Source organism: Quercus suber, unplaced genomic scaffold (genome assembly GCF_002906115.3).
Source record: "Quercus suber isolate HL8 unplaced genomic scaffold, Cork oak 2.0 scaffold_89, whole genome shotgun sequence".
Lineage (NCBI taxonomy): Eukaryota > Viridiplantae > Streptophyta > Magnoliopsida > Fagales > Fagaceae > Quercus > Quercus suber.
Window position 1 is genome coordinate 1398114 of NW_027069554.1, and position 18912 is coordinate 1417025.

At 35.7% G+C, this 18912-nt stretch overlaps 2 protein-coding genes across 2 annotated transcripts; both read right to left on the reverse strand.

Moving 5' to 3' along the window:
- Nucleotides 1-6034: 6034 nt before the first annotated feature.
- Nucleotides 6035-11563, reverse strand: LOC112032479 (4-hydroxy-tetrahydrodipicolinate reductase 2, chloroplastic). Its single transcript, XM_065774295.1, is given in 8 exon segments — nucleotides 6035-6434; nucleotides 6568-6621; nucleotides 6736-6868; nucleotides 7736-7837; nucleotides 10072-10146; nucleotides 10236-10369; nucleotides 11279-11335; nucleotides 11338-11563. Coding segments are annotated over 6 exon segments (645 nt in total). The 5' UTR covers nucleotides 11549-11563; the 3' UTR covers nucleotides 6035-6434; nucleotides 6568-6621; nucleotides 6736-6802.
- A 594-nt stretch (nucleotides 11564-12157) lies between these two features.
- Nucleotides 12158-15296, reverse strand: LOC112016768 (serine/threonine-protein phosphatase 7 long form homolog). Its single transcript, XM_065774245.1, has 5 exons — nucleotides 15189-15296; nucleotides 14320-15095; nucleotides 13331-13418; nucleotides 12958-13158; nucleotides 12158-12295 (listed from the first exon to the last, which is right to left on the reverse strand). The coding sequence occupies exons 1-5, from the start codon at nucleotides 15294-15296 to the stop codon at nucleotides 12158-12160; spliced, it is 1311 nt and encodes a 436-aa protein (XP_065630317.1).
- Nucleotides 15297-18912: the final 3616 nt, after the last annotated feature.

Sequence of the window (18912 nt, forward strand, 5' to 3'; positions counted from 1 at the left end):
CTATTTCAACCTATGTGCATTCATCAGGGGAAAAAAGTAAGTGACTTGTAGAGACATCTGATAAAAAAAGAATACCAAGATGAAATCTTGATTACCACCAGAGAGCATCTTGTGACAATAAGAGCATATGAGCCTAGCAAATAACTACATGGGCAAATCATCTTTATTTTCAGTTGCTATTTCATGATATTTAGTAAATTTCTGACATAGGCACACTGACACAAGACTTTATATTAGCAGTCTCAATGTGAATGCAACTCCTTCATTGTTAGGTTCCTTTGGTTATGTAAAAATGCATTAGTTGTAATTGGATGCAAAATATAAACCTTATAATGGTTTGATGACCATTCATACAAATACACTTTATAATTTACAATAGCTTGTGAGTATAATTGACAATAGCTGGTGAGTTAATAGACTGAAACTTTCCATCAATACAAAATTTGAGTTGATAGATTGAAACTTTCTATCAGTATAAATTTTGGAACCTAAAGGCTAGAAATTAAAATGGATCGAAGAGAAGATTTCTTGTTATGAAGATGATCTTCATTTCCTATAACATGGATGTCATTGCCCCCTATGCTACCAATGAACTTCTTAGTCATTGCCATGCTACCATGTATTTTTTTTCTCAATCACAAGTTACCAAATTATGTGAAAACAATACAGCTTACCAATTACAAACTAATAAAAATTTACACGTTTATATTCTAAGTTAAAATCCTTGCTAACACAATCTTATTTCCAAACAATGTTGAACTAAGGAAAAAAAAAAAAATCATCTTTCTTATTGGTGATAGAATTGTTGGGAGTAGAGAAGCTTTGTAAGCTAATTGGCATTTAAGTAAAACAATGCACAAGTTCAACAATTTAAATATAAAGAGAAAGTCATCATCATCATAAGCATAATAATTTGAAGTTTTGAACTAGTGCAATCAAAGACATTTAGGAGGAACTAAAGCGTGCAATTGTGATTCTTTAGGCAATTCCTTTGATTCGTAGTAATGTTTAAGAACAAGTCCGAAGTTAGAACTTTTATGATGAGCATTAAGAAAATGGTAAAATTTTACATTTAAAAGGATGTCATGGTTCAAACTTAGCGTACCTAGTCCGTGAGACCACCACTCATCGGTACCTCGTTCCGCTTAGGGCATGTTCTTCGGTTATGGCCCTCTTGGTCACACAACCCGCATTGCACCTTCCTCCCCCCCTCCTTCCATGGTGTGGTTCTCGGCCGTCTCCCGCCCTCGTCCATCTCATTCCTAATTCGTGTTGAGACAGGGCGACCTTTCTCTCGGATTAATCGAGGGTTAGGGAGGACCTTTCGAGTTTCTGTAGGATCCGGCCATGACAATCTATCTTTCAACACAGGGAAAACAGGAGCATAGCTCCGGAACAGTGCGTCCACGCTATAGCATGGGTCAATGTACTGCTCTGCATCATGTCGATACCTAATACAAACTGCAATGACATGTGAACACGGTATCTTGTACAGTTTCCATTTCTGACATGTGCAAGTTCTTTGCAACAGATTAACTCCATGTGTGTGATCCCCATGTCCAGCAGTCCCTGGATTATGAGATGTATCTACTTGATATGATTGTTGTTGCGCACTCAATCTTGTCACCCTGTGATTCTCCGCCTTGGCCTTATTTCTCATGAAGATATCCAAGGCATATTTAGTCCATCTTTGACCTGATTTCAACTGCGCTATGCTCTTATTGCGACGATCATCAAAATAAGCATTTAGTTTGAACCATGTGTATTTCACCATTGCCGTAATAGGCAAGCTACGAGCACCCTTTAGAACACCATTGAAGCACTCGGACACGTTTGTAGTCATCGCCCCATAACGGTAACCGTTGTCAAAAGTTAGAGCCCATTTCTCTTTGGGCACATCCTTCAGATATCGATGCGCATCCCGGTTGACATTCTCAATTGAATCAAAAGTGGCATTGAACTTTCGCTCCTGGGTAGCACTTGCTGCCCTCCATACTAGATTCTTTAAAGTTTCATTTTTCCATCTAGTATTGACATTACTGCATAGATGGCGAAGGCAATAACGATGTTCTGTCATGGGAGGCCGCAGGGAGACATCTCGATTAGTGTCTCTGAAGATAGCTTGTATCCCAGGGTGTCTGTCAGATATGACACACAGGTGTCTTCGGTCGGTAACATATGTTCTTATACAAGCCAAGAACCAACCCCAAGTATCTGTGCCCTCGCTCTCGACAACGGCGAAGGCTAGTGGATAAATCTTATTATTAGCATCTGTCGCCATTGCAATCATCAATTTCCCTTTATATTTTCCATAGAGGTGAGTTGCATCAATGCTAATCACAGGCCTACACTGCTTGAACCCAACAATACATGGTCAAAACGCCCAAAATACGGAATTGAATGTACAGGTTCCCCTTTCATAATTATCGTCCACTATTAACTTATACTGTGTACCTGGACTTGCATCAGTAAGTCCTGCCAAAAAACGCGGCAACTCTGCATAAGACTCCTTAAAATCCCCGTATATAGCTGCAACAGCCTTTTGTTTGGCATCCCATACCTTGTATGTGAATTATGATGATTAAGTTAGAAATGAATACAAGTGCATATAGTTGAAGAAAACAAATCAAGACTTGTAAGGCTATAAGATGAAGATAATATTTCTTTATCTGTATTCCTCTTTTTGTTTTTCTTTTTCAATTTCAATTTTTATAATATAAAGTATTCACGGGTTTTGGGAAAAAATATCATGCATAAAACTTCACAGAAGACTGATGTCTCTACATTGTATTGAAAAAAAAATGCAAGTTAAAGAATACCTTGTAATGAGATACTTCGTGTTTTAAGTCTGCCAAAACAACGTGGCGTAAGTTCTTTATTTTATATGCAGGGTCTTCTCGTATATAGCGCTCAAGTACGTATGCTAGGAACGCCGAATCAATCATCCGACCATCATGAGCATTCTGAATTTTGTCGCACGTGTGGGGGCCCTTGCATTTTGCGATCTTCCAGACATTGTCTCCCTTGCAACAAATTGCACGGACTGACCATGGACATGAATCATCCTCACAACTCACCATAAGCCTCTCTGAGTCTGAATGCTCTGTTGTGAAGCTAAAATTCTCTCGCAATGCGTACCAGGTCAACGCATTTCGCACTGCCAATTTAGTGGCGAATACCATCCCTTTCAATGGCTGCTCCCCAGGCGTCCAACTTGATACTTCCGCTTGCATAACCGGTGATGGATCAAACATATTATCCCAAGTGTTTTTCGTGAACCATTCCGGCGTAGGATCGGGACCGGGGCATGTGTCTCTATTCTCTTCTACAACCACATCTTCAATATGATCAACATCCTCATGTTCACCCATGGTATCTAGGAACTCTTCGAAGTCATCCCTAGTAACATCAATATGGGTTGCATCATCACCAAGTCCGTCATGATCTTCATTTTCGGATGTGCCCCCATGCAACTCATCATGAGATAAATGCTCTCCTTCATGCACGTGTGGGGGCCCTTCCTCCTCCTCAGTTGAGTTCACACCGGCAAATGTCTGCCATGGTTCACTTCCATCGAAAACAATATGTTGTGAACCCTCTCCAACCTCTACTATGGTGGGCTCAACAGTGACATAGAGCTCTGAAGCAACGAATCCTTTCACCACCATTTGTTCAACAACTGCCCACATCATCTTCACTTCGGCGCCACTCGATAACTGTAGTGAATTGTAGACAACCTGGGTGCCTACAACCAGTTGAGGTGCTCGATACACGATGGAAATGTTATGCCTAGACTGGTCTAACCCCATCGCCTTCAATATTCTTCGTTTCACGTTCATAAGGCCTATCCCACGCTTCATCTTCACACATTTTTGCTTTTGGTTGGAGCCTTGGTATGACAACCCATGCAACTCATGATAATACATCTCTCCATCATAGTACACATAGAAAAAGTGAAAATCCATCACCAACCTGTTATTAACAATATAAAAGTTGTCATCATCTATAACCACATACATAAATTTGGCATATGATAAAAACAATTTATATTCAAACTCAACCTCCTTAACTTTGTGTATAGACATATAAATAATTGAATCTCGATCATACAAAAAATTTATAGGCACATAGACATAATGTGCCCATACATATATAATATTTTAAAAGGTCAACCATACACATATAAAATAATAAAAGGTATATTACGTTTACCCCACTACGTGTATGTGTGTAACTTACAAAATAATCTTATGCATGCTCTCTATTTGCTATCATGATCAAGCTTGATTCTTTTATATTTGTGCTCAATTTGTTTTGACAACAAAGTTATATATATATATATAACTTTGTGCTTGACCATACAAGTAGAGAGCATGCAATGGTTACTATATAACCATTGCATGCTCTCTACTTGTATGGTCAAGCATTATATATATATATATTCCATATTTATATATATTTTCCATATTTAATATGTGTATATTATATATGTATATATATTTTGTTTTCCATATGTAATATACACGGACCTTAAAATTGCAAAAAAAGAATTACATGAATTCCACCTCATGTAAACACAATCTCATATAACCATATACTCATCATATATATATATATATTCCATATTTATATATATTTTCCATTTGTAATATTTATATATATTTTCCATATTATATATATATATTTCCATATGTTATTATCAGTTGTTTTTTGTACAGAGCCCTTGAAATTGCAAAAAACTCATTACATGAATTCCACCTCATGTAAACACAATCTCATATAACCCACATGTAAACACAATATCATATAATCACATGTAAACACAAACGAAAAACCATTTATATTACCTCTATCTACTGACAGGCAGGACCCAAAGAATAATTGTTTGCCTTCGATGGAGACCGCACAGAGACTTGCATTTGCTTTCACCTGTTCTGACTCATCACATAGTTGGACAGTGAAGACAGAAACCAGGTCCTCCCAGGTACTGAAAATAGCTGAAACCAAAGAGTGGGTAATTAAGTTAAGGAGTACTCGAGTTCTACGTATTCGAGTACCATTCATTGTCCATTCAACACGGTAGTTGGCGCGCCAGTAAGTACGTTTTTAGTAGGTTTGTAATAAGTGCTTGGTACTCGAGCTCAGTGAACTCGAGTACTGTTTGAAGTATCCGAGTCCAACGAGCTCGAGTACTGTGTGCTGGGGTAAGCTCTGCCGTAAAAAAAATTTCCTTGCGTGGTACCCGAGTCCACTGGACTCGGGTACGGCTCGGTGTAAAGCCCACATTTTTTAAAAAAATGCTTCCAAGGTACCCGAGCCCAATGAGCTCGAGTACAATCTAAAGTACCCGAGCCCAGAAAGCTCGAGTACCTTGGAAGCATTTTTTTAAAAAATGTGGGCTTCTTACACCGAGACCCGAGTCCAGTGGACTCGGGTACTTCTAACAGTACTCGAGTTCACTGGACTCGGGTACCACGCAAGCGTTTTATGGCAGACCTCAGCCCACATCTGAAGTACCCGAGCCCAGTGAGCTCGAGTACTTCTTGGCCCACTGGACTTCAAAACTGTCATTTGTACCCGAGCCCAGTGAACTCGAGTACTCTTAGATGTACCCGAGTCCAGTGGACTCGAGTACGGCTCGGTGTGTAAAGGAATCCACATTTTTAAAAAAAATTCGTGCAAGGTACCCGAGTCCAATGATGTGTCCACGTTTTTAAAAAAAAAAAAAAATTTCTTGCGTCGGTACCCAAAAGCCCACTGGGCTATGGCTCGGTGGTATTAAAAAGAGAGGTCATTTTTTTTTTTAAAAAAAAAACAAATCTGTATGCCAATTCAGCTGAGATAAGTGGTGGTGAATTTGCTATGCCCTTAAAAATGTCTTTGGTTCAATCTCAAGTCAGACTGAGAATATGAGAGGGATACTCTTTCACTAATAATTTAATAAGCCATTTTTTTTCCCTGTTGTAAAAAGGACATTTTTCTACCAAAAAAAAAAAAAAAAAAAAGAGCTTTTTCCATAAACTGGGAAATTAAATAGCTAAAAAGTGAAGAAGAAAAATTAATTTGCATGACATGGCACAACGAATTGCTAGTGACACGATAGCAAAATTAAATACAAAGATTCCATCGAGCACCCTTAATAACTCAATAATTACAACAATAGAAAGGAAAGATTAACTTGGATTACAACAAATTATATCACTAAATTATAAAACTCTTACTTTGACAGTCCGCTGTATAAAACTATAACAACTTAGGAATGTATTGTTTTACAATGTTTTTAGAAATGTAGTGATTGGTCGCTTCACTAGGATGGATGCAATCAAAAAATAAGTATCGTGAATCCCTCTCACATGTTGGAGTAATTGAATTACAAGAGGTTCCGGCCTCCACGTACCCGGTACCACAGCACCCTTTCGAAGTTTCAACAAAGCCTGGTGGGCAACACACTATATTATAAGTTGTCCATATGAAATACTAAACAAAATAGCTATATATATATAAGTTTCCTCTCATGCGAAGAAGGCCAAGCACTGTAGCAACTCTAACCGTAAAATTTAGAATTACCATTGGAGGAAGACCAACTACCATCATTTTACGGCATCCAAGGTCATATAGTTGCTGCAAGTTTACATGTCCAAGAAAGACAATATAATCAATATTTTTATATTGGTAGATAATCAACATTCAACCAAAAGTTAAGTTAGTGCATGTAAAATAAAATATCAAACCTACCTATTACACTACTGATACATAGGAAACAACAGCCAACACAAAACAAAACATGTCCTGCCCATACTGCTCATAGTGTTCCTTCCATTTTTCCATGCAGGGACTTCAACATCAAAACATGGAAGTTTCCAAACATCTGAATGGTGCACAGAAAACATATTACAATGCTTGTTACATGATGCTCTCTGAATGGCACAAGAAAAGAAAGGAACTAACTTCTCTCAAACGAATCCTCACCTTTCATGGACTGACCTTCTATTTGATATTTATTAACCGTATCAGAAATTAAACCCAAAATTGATGTTGAATTCAAAGAATTATCCCTATCCATGTAATGTGGAAACAATTCAGCCTTCAGTTCTCTTGGAACTTCAATTTGCAAATAATAATTACAATAATTACAAATTTCTAGATAGAATCCGTCACTACAAGGCAACTTGGGAGATCAAGAATCAATAACACAAAGAAGAACAAGCAAAGATGATCAACTTAAGCCGATGCAAGATAATATGGCAGAAGAAAAGAAGAACAACAATTGGGAAACAGAACCACAGTCAATGCACAATATATGAAAAAGAAAAAGTCATCTTTATTTCAGGTCAATAAAGCCTTAAACCAATGCTGTGGAATGAACCTTGGGAGCCATAAAAGTGGAATTGGGCCACCTGGATTCAAGGCAGTCTAACTCAATTCCGGCACATTCCTCCAGATTTAAAAATTTACTTATTTCAGGTCAATAAAAAATTAACATGCATGAGCAAACGCTTCCAAGAACAAAAACAAAATAGGCCAATTTAAAACGTACTTATGCATATGCATGTTCTAGAACCACCTGTACAATTACTTATCAAAAAAAAGAACCACCTGTAAAATTGATGCTGAATAAGAAACTTATGACCTAGCACTAGCATATTCATCCACTAATTCATAAAAATTATTTTGGAAAAGGAAAATTAATCAGATACTATATAAAAAGAATACTCTACAAATTCTTTTAACTTACTTGGTCCATATCAAAAGACACCCCCAATTTCTGGAAGCAAGAAATAACAGCTTTAGCCGTTCCAGATGTGTCCACTTTGCTTGTTTGATGGGATTCCATCACCTAAAATTTGAAATTAATGCATCAAACACTACTGAGAATATATCGAAGTAACTCAAACTCTTCCATAATTTTAAATTGTTTTAAAAGGATATACAATGGGTAAAGAGAGCTAAATTGTGAGACTTCTAGGTACATGTAAAAAGTACAGTGATTAAGGTACTGAGATAAGTTTTATTACAAATGAATATCAGGCCAGCGATGCCAATGAGCTCTAGCTCAAATGGCACATCCTCCCATTTTAAGAGCAAGATAGAGGGTGAGGTCGTGACCTCATGGGTTCAAAACCCATTGATTGTCTGTGTAATTTATCAATTAAAATAATAATAATAAAAAAATCAGGCCAAGAATGAAGTAAAAGTTGTAGAAATTGAAAAATAACTATTAATCCTCCTATTCTACATTTAGCTTCCATGATATTGAACATGTCACGAATCTTTATTCACTTTTGGAAGCTTTTGAGGAATGAATTGTTATGATCCTGATAGAATCCTGAAATTGGATTCTTGTTATTGAAGTGGACAAGTTTCTCCTCTTTTTTTAAATTAAAAAAAAAAAAATCAAAATTATCTTATTTTATGGACCTATATTGCAGTCATAAGCTTAGCATTTTTCAAATTGCTAGGCTTAAAGCCAAATTTAGATAACCAAAAGCATTGAAGACTACTCATTCATTACAATTATAATTAAGTGTCCAAATTATGTTTGCAAGCATATTTAATTGCAAAATATACAATCTGACACCTTTCCACCCTATTTTTCCATTTGCTTCAACATTTGAAAAATCTGATTATCTCATGAGAGTGCAATGAAGAAAATAACTCACCAAAATAAGATGAATACAAAATTACTGCCCAGGAGTAAGAATTGACGCTCAAGTTAAAAGAACCATTCAATGAGTGCTGAAAAGGACTCAGAAAAAAATGATGTGAAGAAAGGCGCCATGACTTTAGGTGAAAATAAAATATGGCCTATAAAGACTAAAATGACAGTGGTAATTTGTACAACTAACCCTGCAAAAGGGAGTGAAGCAACAACCAGTTAAGCATGCATCAACTTCTGACACATTATAAGTTTATAACAAGTTTACGAGAAGATTGAGGCAGATTTTAACTTTATTCAGCAGGCACAGGCCAAACCAGGCCTAGGAACCTAGGCTAATCCTATCCACATTGCTTACTGGCCTATATAGAGTAAAAAGACAGTAGTAATTTGTACAACTAACCCTGCAAAAGGGTGTGGAGCTATAACCAGTTGAGCATACATGTTTACGAGATTTTAACTTTATTTAATAGGCTCAGGCCCAAACCTGGCCTAAGAACCTTGTCTACTCCTATGAACATTGCTTACTATCAAGTGTCATGCAAAGTCTTTTTGGCTCTCTGTTCTATCTAGGACCACAATTGTCTGGAAAACTTCAGCATGAGGTACTCTTGTTGTGACACATGATGAGTCATCTAGATCCTTATTTCACTCCCTCTGTGCATTCTGTTGTATAGTTATTTGAACGCAGCCACTACTTATTCTTTTTCTTTTATTTCTTTTTCAGTGCAGAACCCAATGTCCAACCATCAAGTGTCACGTAATTAGATTAAAAAAGCTACTAATGAAGTTCAAAGTCTCCCCTTTACATCTCCAGTCTTTTTTCTAAGACAATTTTGTTTTATTATCAACAAATATTATTCTTCTTGCATAAAAGAAAACACAATATAAATGATTAAAGAACTTCGAAGACTAAGAGGCCAAAACCCTAAGGCAAACCAAGTAACAAGAAGGTCAACTTGATTTTCATACAATTTGTGTGCATACCAAGATTAAAACATTGAGCTGAAAAATAGGTTAAAATAGCTACCTTTAGTCCCTCCTAGTTGTACATAAGACTCCTTTGTTTGCAGAGTCTATAAGAGGCAATTGGTAAGCAGCCTTACCCTAAATTTTGGAGAGACTGATTCCCAAACTGAAACGAACAAATAAATCTCACGTCTAGTGGTTTGGTAAAGGCTATTTTGAATTCATCAAATAAAGGGCAACTGCAGCTCCATTATTGTTTTGTACTTATTTTTTATAAGGACAATAATTTTGTACTTACTAGTATGGCTTAGTTGAGTTGAATATTCTTCTAAATGATAGCTTGAAATAACCATTAACAAAAAAGAAATCAAAATCAAGGAATTAAAACTACTTGAGCCTCCATCTTCACCCCCAAGAAAAATCCCAAGATTGAGAGAAAATGAAACCTGTAGGGAGTAACCTGAGAAGGCCCCAGGAAATTGCTCTGCCATAATTTCCATGGCTGCAAGAAATGCAACAACCTGACCAAACCAACAATCTATAAGAACAAGAACAAAAAATTCCCAAACTGTTAAACTAGACCCAATTAAGTGTAGTGAACTCTGGTCACCTGTTTACCCATTTGTGGGGAAATTACTGCATAAACTTTAGAGTCTTCTACTGTCTTATATAACCGGTCCCTGTCTCCACCAGTAGTTCCCATCACAAAGGGTACTCCAACTTTACAATAGAGCTCTGCATTATCTACACATCCACAACACAAAATTTAAAGAAACTAAACAAACTCAAAAGATACATAGAAACATTAGAGTGTACGTACCAATACAGTAAAGTTGTCTATGATATTAAATACTTAATTAATTAAAAAAAAAAAAAGATTCGTAAAAATTACAAATGAAGACTCAAATGATCCATGAACTCAACTAAAAAACCACAAGAAACCCTGTCACTTATCTTGCACCATTCAAACAAGGAATGCACAAAAAATAGACATAATTTCAATCAAATTTCTCTCAACCCTATCAAATGTGTTGCTATTCCAGTCCCTCCACGTAACCCGCATAACACAATGAGGAATCAAAAACCACAGGGCATCATTGCTTTGCCTACCATACATCCCTTTCCGATAAGAAAAGAAATATATCACCTTGAACAGCATCATCCACTACACCCGCAAACAAAATCAGATAATAGTGCTTCAAAAAATTAATAAAATAATTAAGATTTCTTTGAAAATATATCAGTCCAGTAATGCACACTTTGCACCATAGGTATGGATTAAGCACTCTTATTTTGAGTCAAATTTCCTTAGGATAAGGATAGAACATAAATACAATTTACATTCAATACAACAACATAAAGCAACAGATGGTATAAGGTAAAGGAGACATGTTTAGGACAGCTCCTTCGCCTAAAAATTTTATTATATAGCAGAAATTGTTTAAATTTCCCGTGTGTGATAATATAGAATTCATATTGGAGCCAAAGAAAAATGGTGACTAAGATAGTAAAATCAAGCCTCCCTTTGCCACACATGCACAAAATAAAAAAAAAAAAAAAAAAAAAAAACACACACACACACACACACACACTAGATTCCAACTTATGGCTCCTTTTTCTCAGCCTTCAAATTGTATGTTCCATAATAATTACCATTTACTGCAGTCGGCACGGTGTAGTCCACAACAACTAAATTTGGATGTTCATCAAGACAGATGCAAGAACATTTTCTCTATCATCAGGACCATGGATGAGAATATCCTTCCCACACACCTGCACAGTTTTTCCATTCTCCACTGCAGAGCCAAATGATAGAGGAACAATATTAAGTCCTGCAGAATCTGCTGCTTTGATAACAGCTTTCCCCATTTTCCCTGAACAACCATTTACCTGAAATAAATGTTGTAACACGAATCTCACCATGAGATACTAATACTAGGCCTTTAAAACTCATAAAATCCAAAAATGTACAACTACCCCCATCACAGTAGGTTTTGAAAATAAACAAATTTTAAGCCTCTTCAATAATCTTTTTTCTCTTCTAATAATTAATAGTGAAAGGGGGAGGGGGGGGATTTGAACCTTTTTCTTCTAATAAAGGAGAATAGGCTATGCCACTAAGCCTTGTAGCTTAGTGACAAGCCTCTTCACTAACCTTTAAGTATTATGTGTATATTATATATGTATATATATTTTGTTTTCCATATGTAATATACACGGACCTTAAAATTGCAAAAAAAGAATTACATGAATTCCACCTCATGTAAACACAATCTCATATAACCATATGTATATATATATATTCCATATTTATATATATTTTCCATTTGTAATATTTATATATATTTTCCATATATATTTTATATATATATATATATATATAAGTTGTTTTTTGTACAGAGCCCTTCAAATAGCAAAAAACTCATTACATGAATTCCACCTCATGTAAACACAATCTCATATAACCCACATGTAAACACAATATCATATAACCACATGTAAACACAAACGAAAAACCATTTATATTTACCTCTATCTACTGACAGGCAGGACCCAAAGAATTGTCTTCGATGGAGACCGCACCTCTCTTGCATTTGCTTTCACCTGTTCTGACTCATCACATAGTTGGACAGTGAAGACAGAAAACCAGGTCCTCCCAGGTGAAAATAGCTGAAACAAAAGAGTGGGTAATTTAAGTTAAGGAGTACTCGAGTTCTACGTACTCGAGTACCATTCATTGTCCATTCAACACGGTAGTTGGCGCGCCAGTAAGTACGTTTTTAGTAGGTTTGTGTAATAAGTGCTTGGTACTCGAGCTCATTGAACTCGAGTACTTTTTGAAGTATCCGAGCCCAATGAGCTCGAGTACTGTGTGCTGGGCTCAGGTATTCCGTAAAAAAAAATTTCCTCGCGCGGTACCCGAGTCCAGTGAACTCGAGTACTGTTAGAAGTACCCGAGTCCATTGGACTCGAGTACGGCTCGGTGTAAAAAGCCCACATTTTTTAAAAAATGCTTCCAAGGTACTCGAGCCCAGTGAGCTCGAGTACAATCTGATGTACCCGAGCCCACTGAGCTCGAGTACTTCTCGGCCCACTGGAACTGGCATTTGTACCCGAGCCCAGTGATCTCGAGTATGGTGTGTCCACGTTTTTTTAAAAAAAAAAATTTTCTTTGGTCGGTACCCAAAGCCCACTGGGCTCGTATGGCTCGGTGGTATTAAAAAAGAGAGGTCATTTTTTTAAAAAAAACACAAACAAATCTGTAAAAAGGACATTTAATAAGCCATTTTTAAAAATTTCTTTGGTTCGATCTCAAGTCAGACTAGGGATACTCTTTCACTAATAAGATAAGCCATTTTTTTCCCTGTTGTAAAAAGGACATTCATCCCAAACTGTCGGAGAACACGTTCAGGGTGATGGCCTTCAACCACCCAAAAATGGATGAGTGGCACGATAGACCTCCATATGTGTTGGCCTGCCGTACAATATGCGGGAAGGGAACGCAAATAATTGCTGTATGGCTCCCACACAATCTGCAATGATCCAACCGATGCAAACAAACATATTAATAATATAATTAGAAAAAATGTGTAACGAATGTGAACAATACATGTAACATGAGCATTCTGATATTAAAAAAAAATAATAATTATTCATTCCAAGAGCAAATTATTCATGCCAAAGCAAAATTGTAAGGCACGATACCTGATTTGGCCGTAGTGAAGCAAGCGACACACGATAGGCGCGTAAGACGTGCAAAGGATGTTCGGTTGTTATCTTAGCCCCTTTCCATCTAACAAACAATAGAGACATAAAAGCCATGTTAGTTACTTACATAATTCCCATGCATAAAAACTTAATGAGGAAATGCAAAACAATAACAAAAATTGAAGCTATAGTTATCCCAAAAGAATTTCCCATCAAAGAATTTCCTATAGTTATCCCAAATTGAAGCTATACGTACATAATTCCCATCAAAGAATTTCCTATAGTTATCCCATCAATTGAAGCTAACCCAATATTAGTAAAAGTGCATGTGCAAAAACAGAATGAGCACCGTAGTTGAACTCAAAACCCACCCTCTCAACTAGACTATTCTATACCATGGTTGAAATATATGATTTGTGTTTTTAAATTTGAATTTTGACATTGATCAAGAGTGACAAAATATATTTAAAACAAAACCTTAGGCTCTACTTGATATGCTATGTTTCCTTTATTGTGCTGCATGTTTTTCCACAGAATTAAGTCTTCAAAAATAACTCTAATGCCCACAAACAATTATATTAAGCCTAGTTACACAACCTCAACAAACAAGATATGAAGAACATACATCCCAAGTCAAAATTTTGGCAAATAACATGGTTCAACACACCTCATTAAAAAGACCTCCTGCCTAAACTCTCTCTACATATCTGAATTTACATGCTCAGACTTGAGGACTATAATAGCTACTTCCACACCAAAAAATTATATTAAAACAATACCAAATAACTCAGCTCTCCTTGATTTTTGGAGTGGCTGCCTAATTGTACACAAATCCCTTTAGTTCTCAATTTTTAAATTATTATAATTGCTTTCTCAATTAATATCTTATCACCAAGTAGTAAGCATTTGTTTTAGATTTCCCAAGCTTCTCAATTAATATCTTAATGCGGAAATGCAAAACAATAACTATCTACGATCCTACATACCTGATAGCAAGTGGACCTAGGTGCAATGCCTGGGGTGGATGCCTCATCACAGGACATATATGTGGGAACCTCGCCCACGCCCACAACTGTACCAAGAGCAGTGCACCGCCAATCTGCTTCGATGTCTTCTTTGATGCATTACAAAGATGTCTATATAACCAACTTAGTGCTGCACTACCCCAACTATACTTTTTTCCGTTGCTGATTGGATTGAAAAATTGCAAATACATAATTGAGACCCGTTCGCCTGACTTATCCATAAACAATGTACCACCCAACAACCCTAGTATATAAAACCGAGCATACTGCTGAACAAGCACCTCAGTGGCATCAGCTGGGAGAGGGTTGCTAAACCGTTCCTCAAGCCATTTGGCTTTTACCCTCGGCCCTTCTATCACTCCAACATTCTTGCGTTTATCACCAACATCTCTTCCAGGCGGCCTATGTCCTAGCATTTCGTAGCAGAAGTGGCCCCAATCATCCAAATCAGTATATCCCACCACCGGCAAGCCATCTACAGGTACCCCCATTATAACCTCCATGTCTTGTAGCGTGATGGTCATCTCACCGTGGGGCAAGTGGAATGAGTGCGTCTCCGGCCGCCATCTCTCCACCAACGCCGTTATCAATGCATGGTCAAGGTCCATATGTGGGACTCGAAGAAGCCCATCTAACCCTGCAGCTGTGATATAAGCTGCAATCCGTGGATCTAAAACTGCACCATCTTCAAGCAGACCTTTATCTCGGTGACGACAAGTCAGTACACCAGGCACTTCCTACAAACAAAGCAACTTAGTATTAATTATGTTTCTTCAATGCCAAAGCTCTTCTACTATATATATTGACTACGATTTTGGACAAGTGCATACCTCGCCTTCTAAAGGAGCATTCCAAAGCAAACTTGAACGATGCATAGGCTGCCTCGTCAAGACAGTCTGTATAGAGGGTCCCGCTTCTTGTACGTTCATATCTGGCATTCGGTGACAACAACAGTCAGGGGAAAATTCACTTCAAATACATAAACTTTCTTCTCTTCTGATTTATTTATTTTTAATTATAAACATATTTGATTGAAAATGACAATAATATAAATCTAAAATGAAAAACAATGAATTAAACTTCAGAATGTTAAGTACATTACAGCATATTCAGCTAATAGAAATAGCATACATCCAGGGGCGGAGTCAGGGGGGGTCGAGGGGGGGCACTTGCCCCCTCTGACTCCACCCAAAAAAATTTCATCATAAGTACCATCTTGCAGAAGATAGAAAAACTCTATTAAATGTTTAACCTATTTGCCCACTCTGATAAAAAGAAAAAAACAAAATGTAGTTCCTAAAAGAGCTCTATTACTGAAAAAGAAAAGTAAAAATGTTACACAACATTGACTCATTGCTGCGTCATTATAGATTTAAGAAGAAACTTTTATCAAGTTCCAGATTTAAGCATGTCACTACTATTCATGGAAAGTTTATCCTAGCTTTCTTTTCTTTTTTATTTCATAAATTTTCAATTGATGGTGGGTCTTATATTTTAATATTTTATACGAAATAAATTTTTTTTTTTTTAAACTAAGTAATGTCCTTGTACATTGGTACTATAGTTTCAGACCCTAAACCTCCACTATCTTCTTTCTCCTCCATCTCTTAGACATTTCAATTTTAAACTCTAGGTTTAGGTTTTACTATGAACCCAAATTTAAATACTTTGAAGAATAGAGAACAAAAAATTTGAATTGTACATCTTATTTAAAAGCAATCAAAAGTAATAGACATGTATACAACTTTAGATATCTAAATTTTAAAGAATCAAATTAGGTATCTAAATTTTATGTAATTATATTAATCTCTTACTTTAATTGTTTGCAACTATGAATTGGTTATTTTTGTTTTGATATGAAATATATATTTGTACTTAATTGAAATTATGAAAGTCCTAAATATAATAATGTGTCCAAATAAAGTTCTAATATACAATTGTTTTTGTTTTTGTCTTTTTAAAAATAGTCTTTAAATCTTGCCCCCCCTAAATTGAAATCTTGGCTCCGCCACTGCATACATCAACATACACGATAAAACATTTTTACCCCTAAATAAATGAATGAGAAAGCCGCAACATTCAGATGGAAGGAATTTCTAAAATGAGTCATAATGTTGCACTTTTTGCTAAAATGAGTCATTCACAAACACTACACTAACCAGGAAACTGCCTACTATTGAACTTTTTGCTAGTCAATTAGTCATAATGTACCAAGTTAGAGGCATAAATTCTTTGTATACCACACTGCACCATATCAGTCAAATTAATAAATAAATACAAGTATCAATATAATGTTATTGTATTGTTATTTTTTTCCATTCTAGCTTTTATTTTGTTTAGAGGTATATATATACCCCCTTGAGGAAACAAAAATTTAGAACTTCTTTTAGAAGTATTATGTTTTTTGAATAAGACTTTGAGAAGTAATACACGAATTGTATTCCAATTAAAGTAGCCCCAAACGCTTATCCCATATGGCCATATCACCAAATTAACAAAGAGCTCTAAGAGTATTCCTACTCCTAGTACCAATAACAATTTCTACATAACTTAATTTCACTCCTTCAATATTTAAGGTTGTCTTTGGATGATTTTTTTAAATTTTTTTATTTAGCTTATTTTGTTTTAAAAATTAATTGTGTAAAATTATTATTGTGAATCTTTAAAATTTTGTACATATATAATTTAGCTGCAAAATAAATTAAGATTTTCAGATACAATAAACATATCATAAAGATCTTTGGGGTAAATTCCACCAAACATGGGTTTGGTTTATAGAGTTGGCTTCAATCTTTTCTACAGTTCTACTGACTTAAGAGGATACATCCTCATCTGCACACATTCTATAAAGCATAGGTAGTGAGTCCGTCCCGCATTGCATATGCATTAGCCCAAACAAAAGTCATCTCTGTTTGCCTTATCTAATGACTTTCTAAGGCATATGAGGATTTTGTAACTAAATGTGATTACAAACCCTTTCTCCTTCCTAATTGCATCAACTACAATAAATTTATAAGATGATCATTTTCTATGATCATCTTATATACCCCAAAACCCAATCCAGAAATTCAACAAAAGAAAAATAGACTGTCAATCTCAAAGCAGACTGTCAATCTCAAAGCAGATTATAAATATTTTTTTCTTTATTTTTGGTGTTTTTTTTTTAGTGATCCTGGAAGCAAATTTTGTTGGCAATGCATATAGAAGAATTTTTGTTTTTTGTTTTTTGTATTATTGTTTCATATTTGATATGGTCTAATTTGATGTGGGGGAGTGAAAGCAATGCATATAGACTATATTAATATGCTTTAATTAATGTTCTTCTCAAGCTTTGGGACCAATTATTGGTAATGCAATGAGTAGGAAATGCAGTAACCAGTGAGGAATGAGTCTTTGGTTTTTTTTGTTGATCTGGGGTTAACTGGTTACCTACTCTATTGGGTAAAATTTATCAATCTTTATCTTATAGAATAGGCTTTATAAAAGTGTGCAATTCATTGAAAGATTGCTATCTGCATTATTTTGTTGTGTCATATGTAAAGTTTGATCTGAAAGTTTCTGTCCATATTTGGAGTTATATCATATGATTAACAAAGTTATTTGACCAACAATCAAACTCCATTTTGGTGCATGGTACAGCAGATTTTGTTGCTGTAGAGGCTTGTTCGGCCGTGTATAGCTGATTTTTTTGGTAGATCCTTCCTAAACAAGCTAAATGTGCCAAATGATAAAACAAGCTGATAAAACAAGCTAAATGTGTGGGCCCTAGTAGGATAAATCGCTGGCTGGGTTTTTTTCAAAGCGCAAGTACCCAGACTTGAACTAGAACCTAAGACAAGTACTTTGAAATCAAATGCTCAACCACTTAGCCAACTCACCTAAGTTATAATTCAAGTTCTTATGAACTTTGTAATTATGAATTTATCATCACATTTCTACTAAACCATACTAGTCCATTTTTGGGTCCAATGATTTTCAACTGTGGCACCTCCATGTCTCTCCCTATCATCCTTTCTTTTTTGCTCGAAACAAGTTGTGCCAAATAAAAAAAAAAATTTTTGAATGGTATTTACTATTTAGTTGACAAAATGTTTTGAAGTTTGAACACATGCATATATTATTAAAGAAACTTTGAACTTTGCAGTAATAATTTAAGAAGATGGGAAAGTTTATTCAAATTTGTGTACTTATTAATTTCAATTAAGATCCTAAACTGATAAAACAAGCTAAATGTGCCAAATGAGACCGGCAAATGTTATCCTAACCCAAATTCAACGAGTCCACAAAGCATTTCATAGAAGCATTTCATAGATAGTTCATACATGCATTTCATCAAACACATAATTTGCATTACAAACCCACAAAAAGATAACAGAAATAGAAAATAACAGCAAACCCAAAACAAATTATTGAAAATACTATGAAACAAAACGCACAAACAAATGAACAAAACCCCAAAAAAACCCACAATAAATCGAATGACACTTCAAGCAAACCCACAAAAAAAAAAATATCTCTATATATACATATATATCAAATGAAACCCACATCCCA

Bases quoted from the DNA above. Each gene is read 5' to 3' on its own strand.
- LOC112016768 (XM_065774245.1), bottom strand. From the start codon at position 15,296: ATGCCAGATATGAACGTACAAGAAGCGGGACCCTCTATACAGACTGTC. The intron at 15,096-15,188 runs GTATGCACTTGT...CTTTGTTTGTAG, and splicing joins ATGCTCCTTTAGAAGGCGAG to GAAGTGCCTGGTGTACTGAC. The intron at 12,296-12,957 runs GTATCCCTAGTC...CTTTTGTTTCAG, and splicing joins CTTATCTTATTAGTGAAAGA to CTATTTTCACCTGGGAGGAC.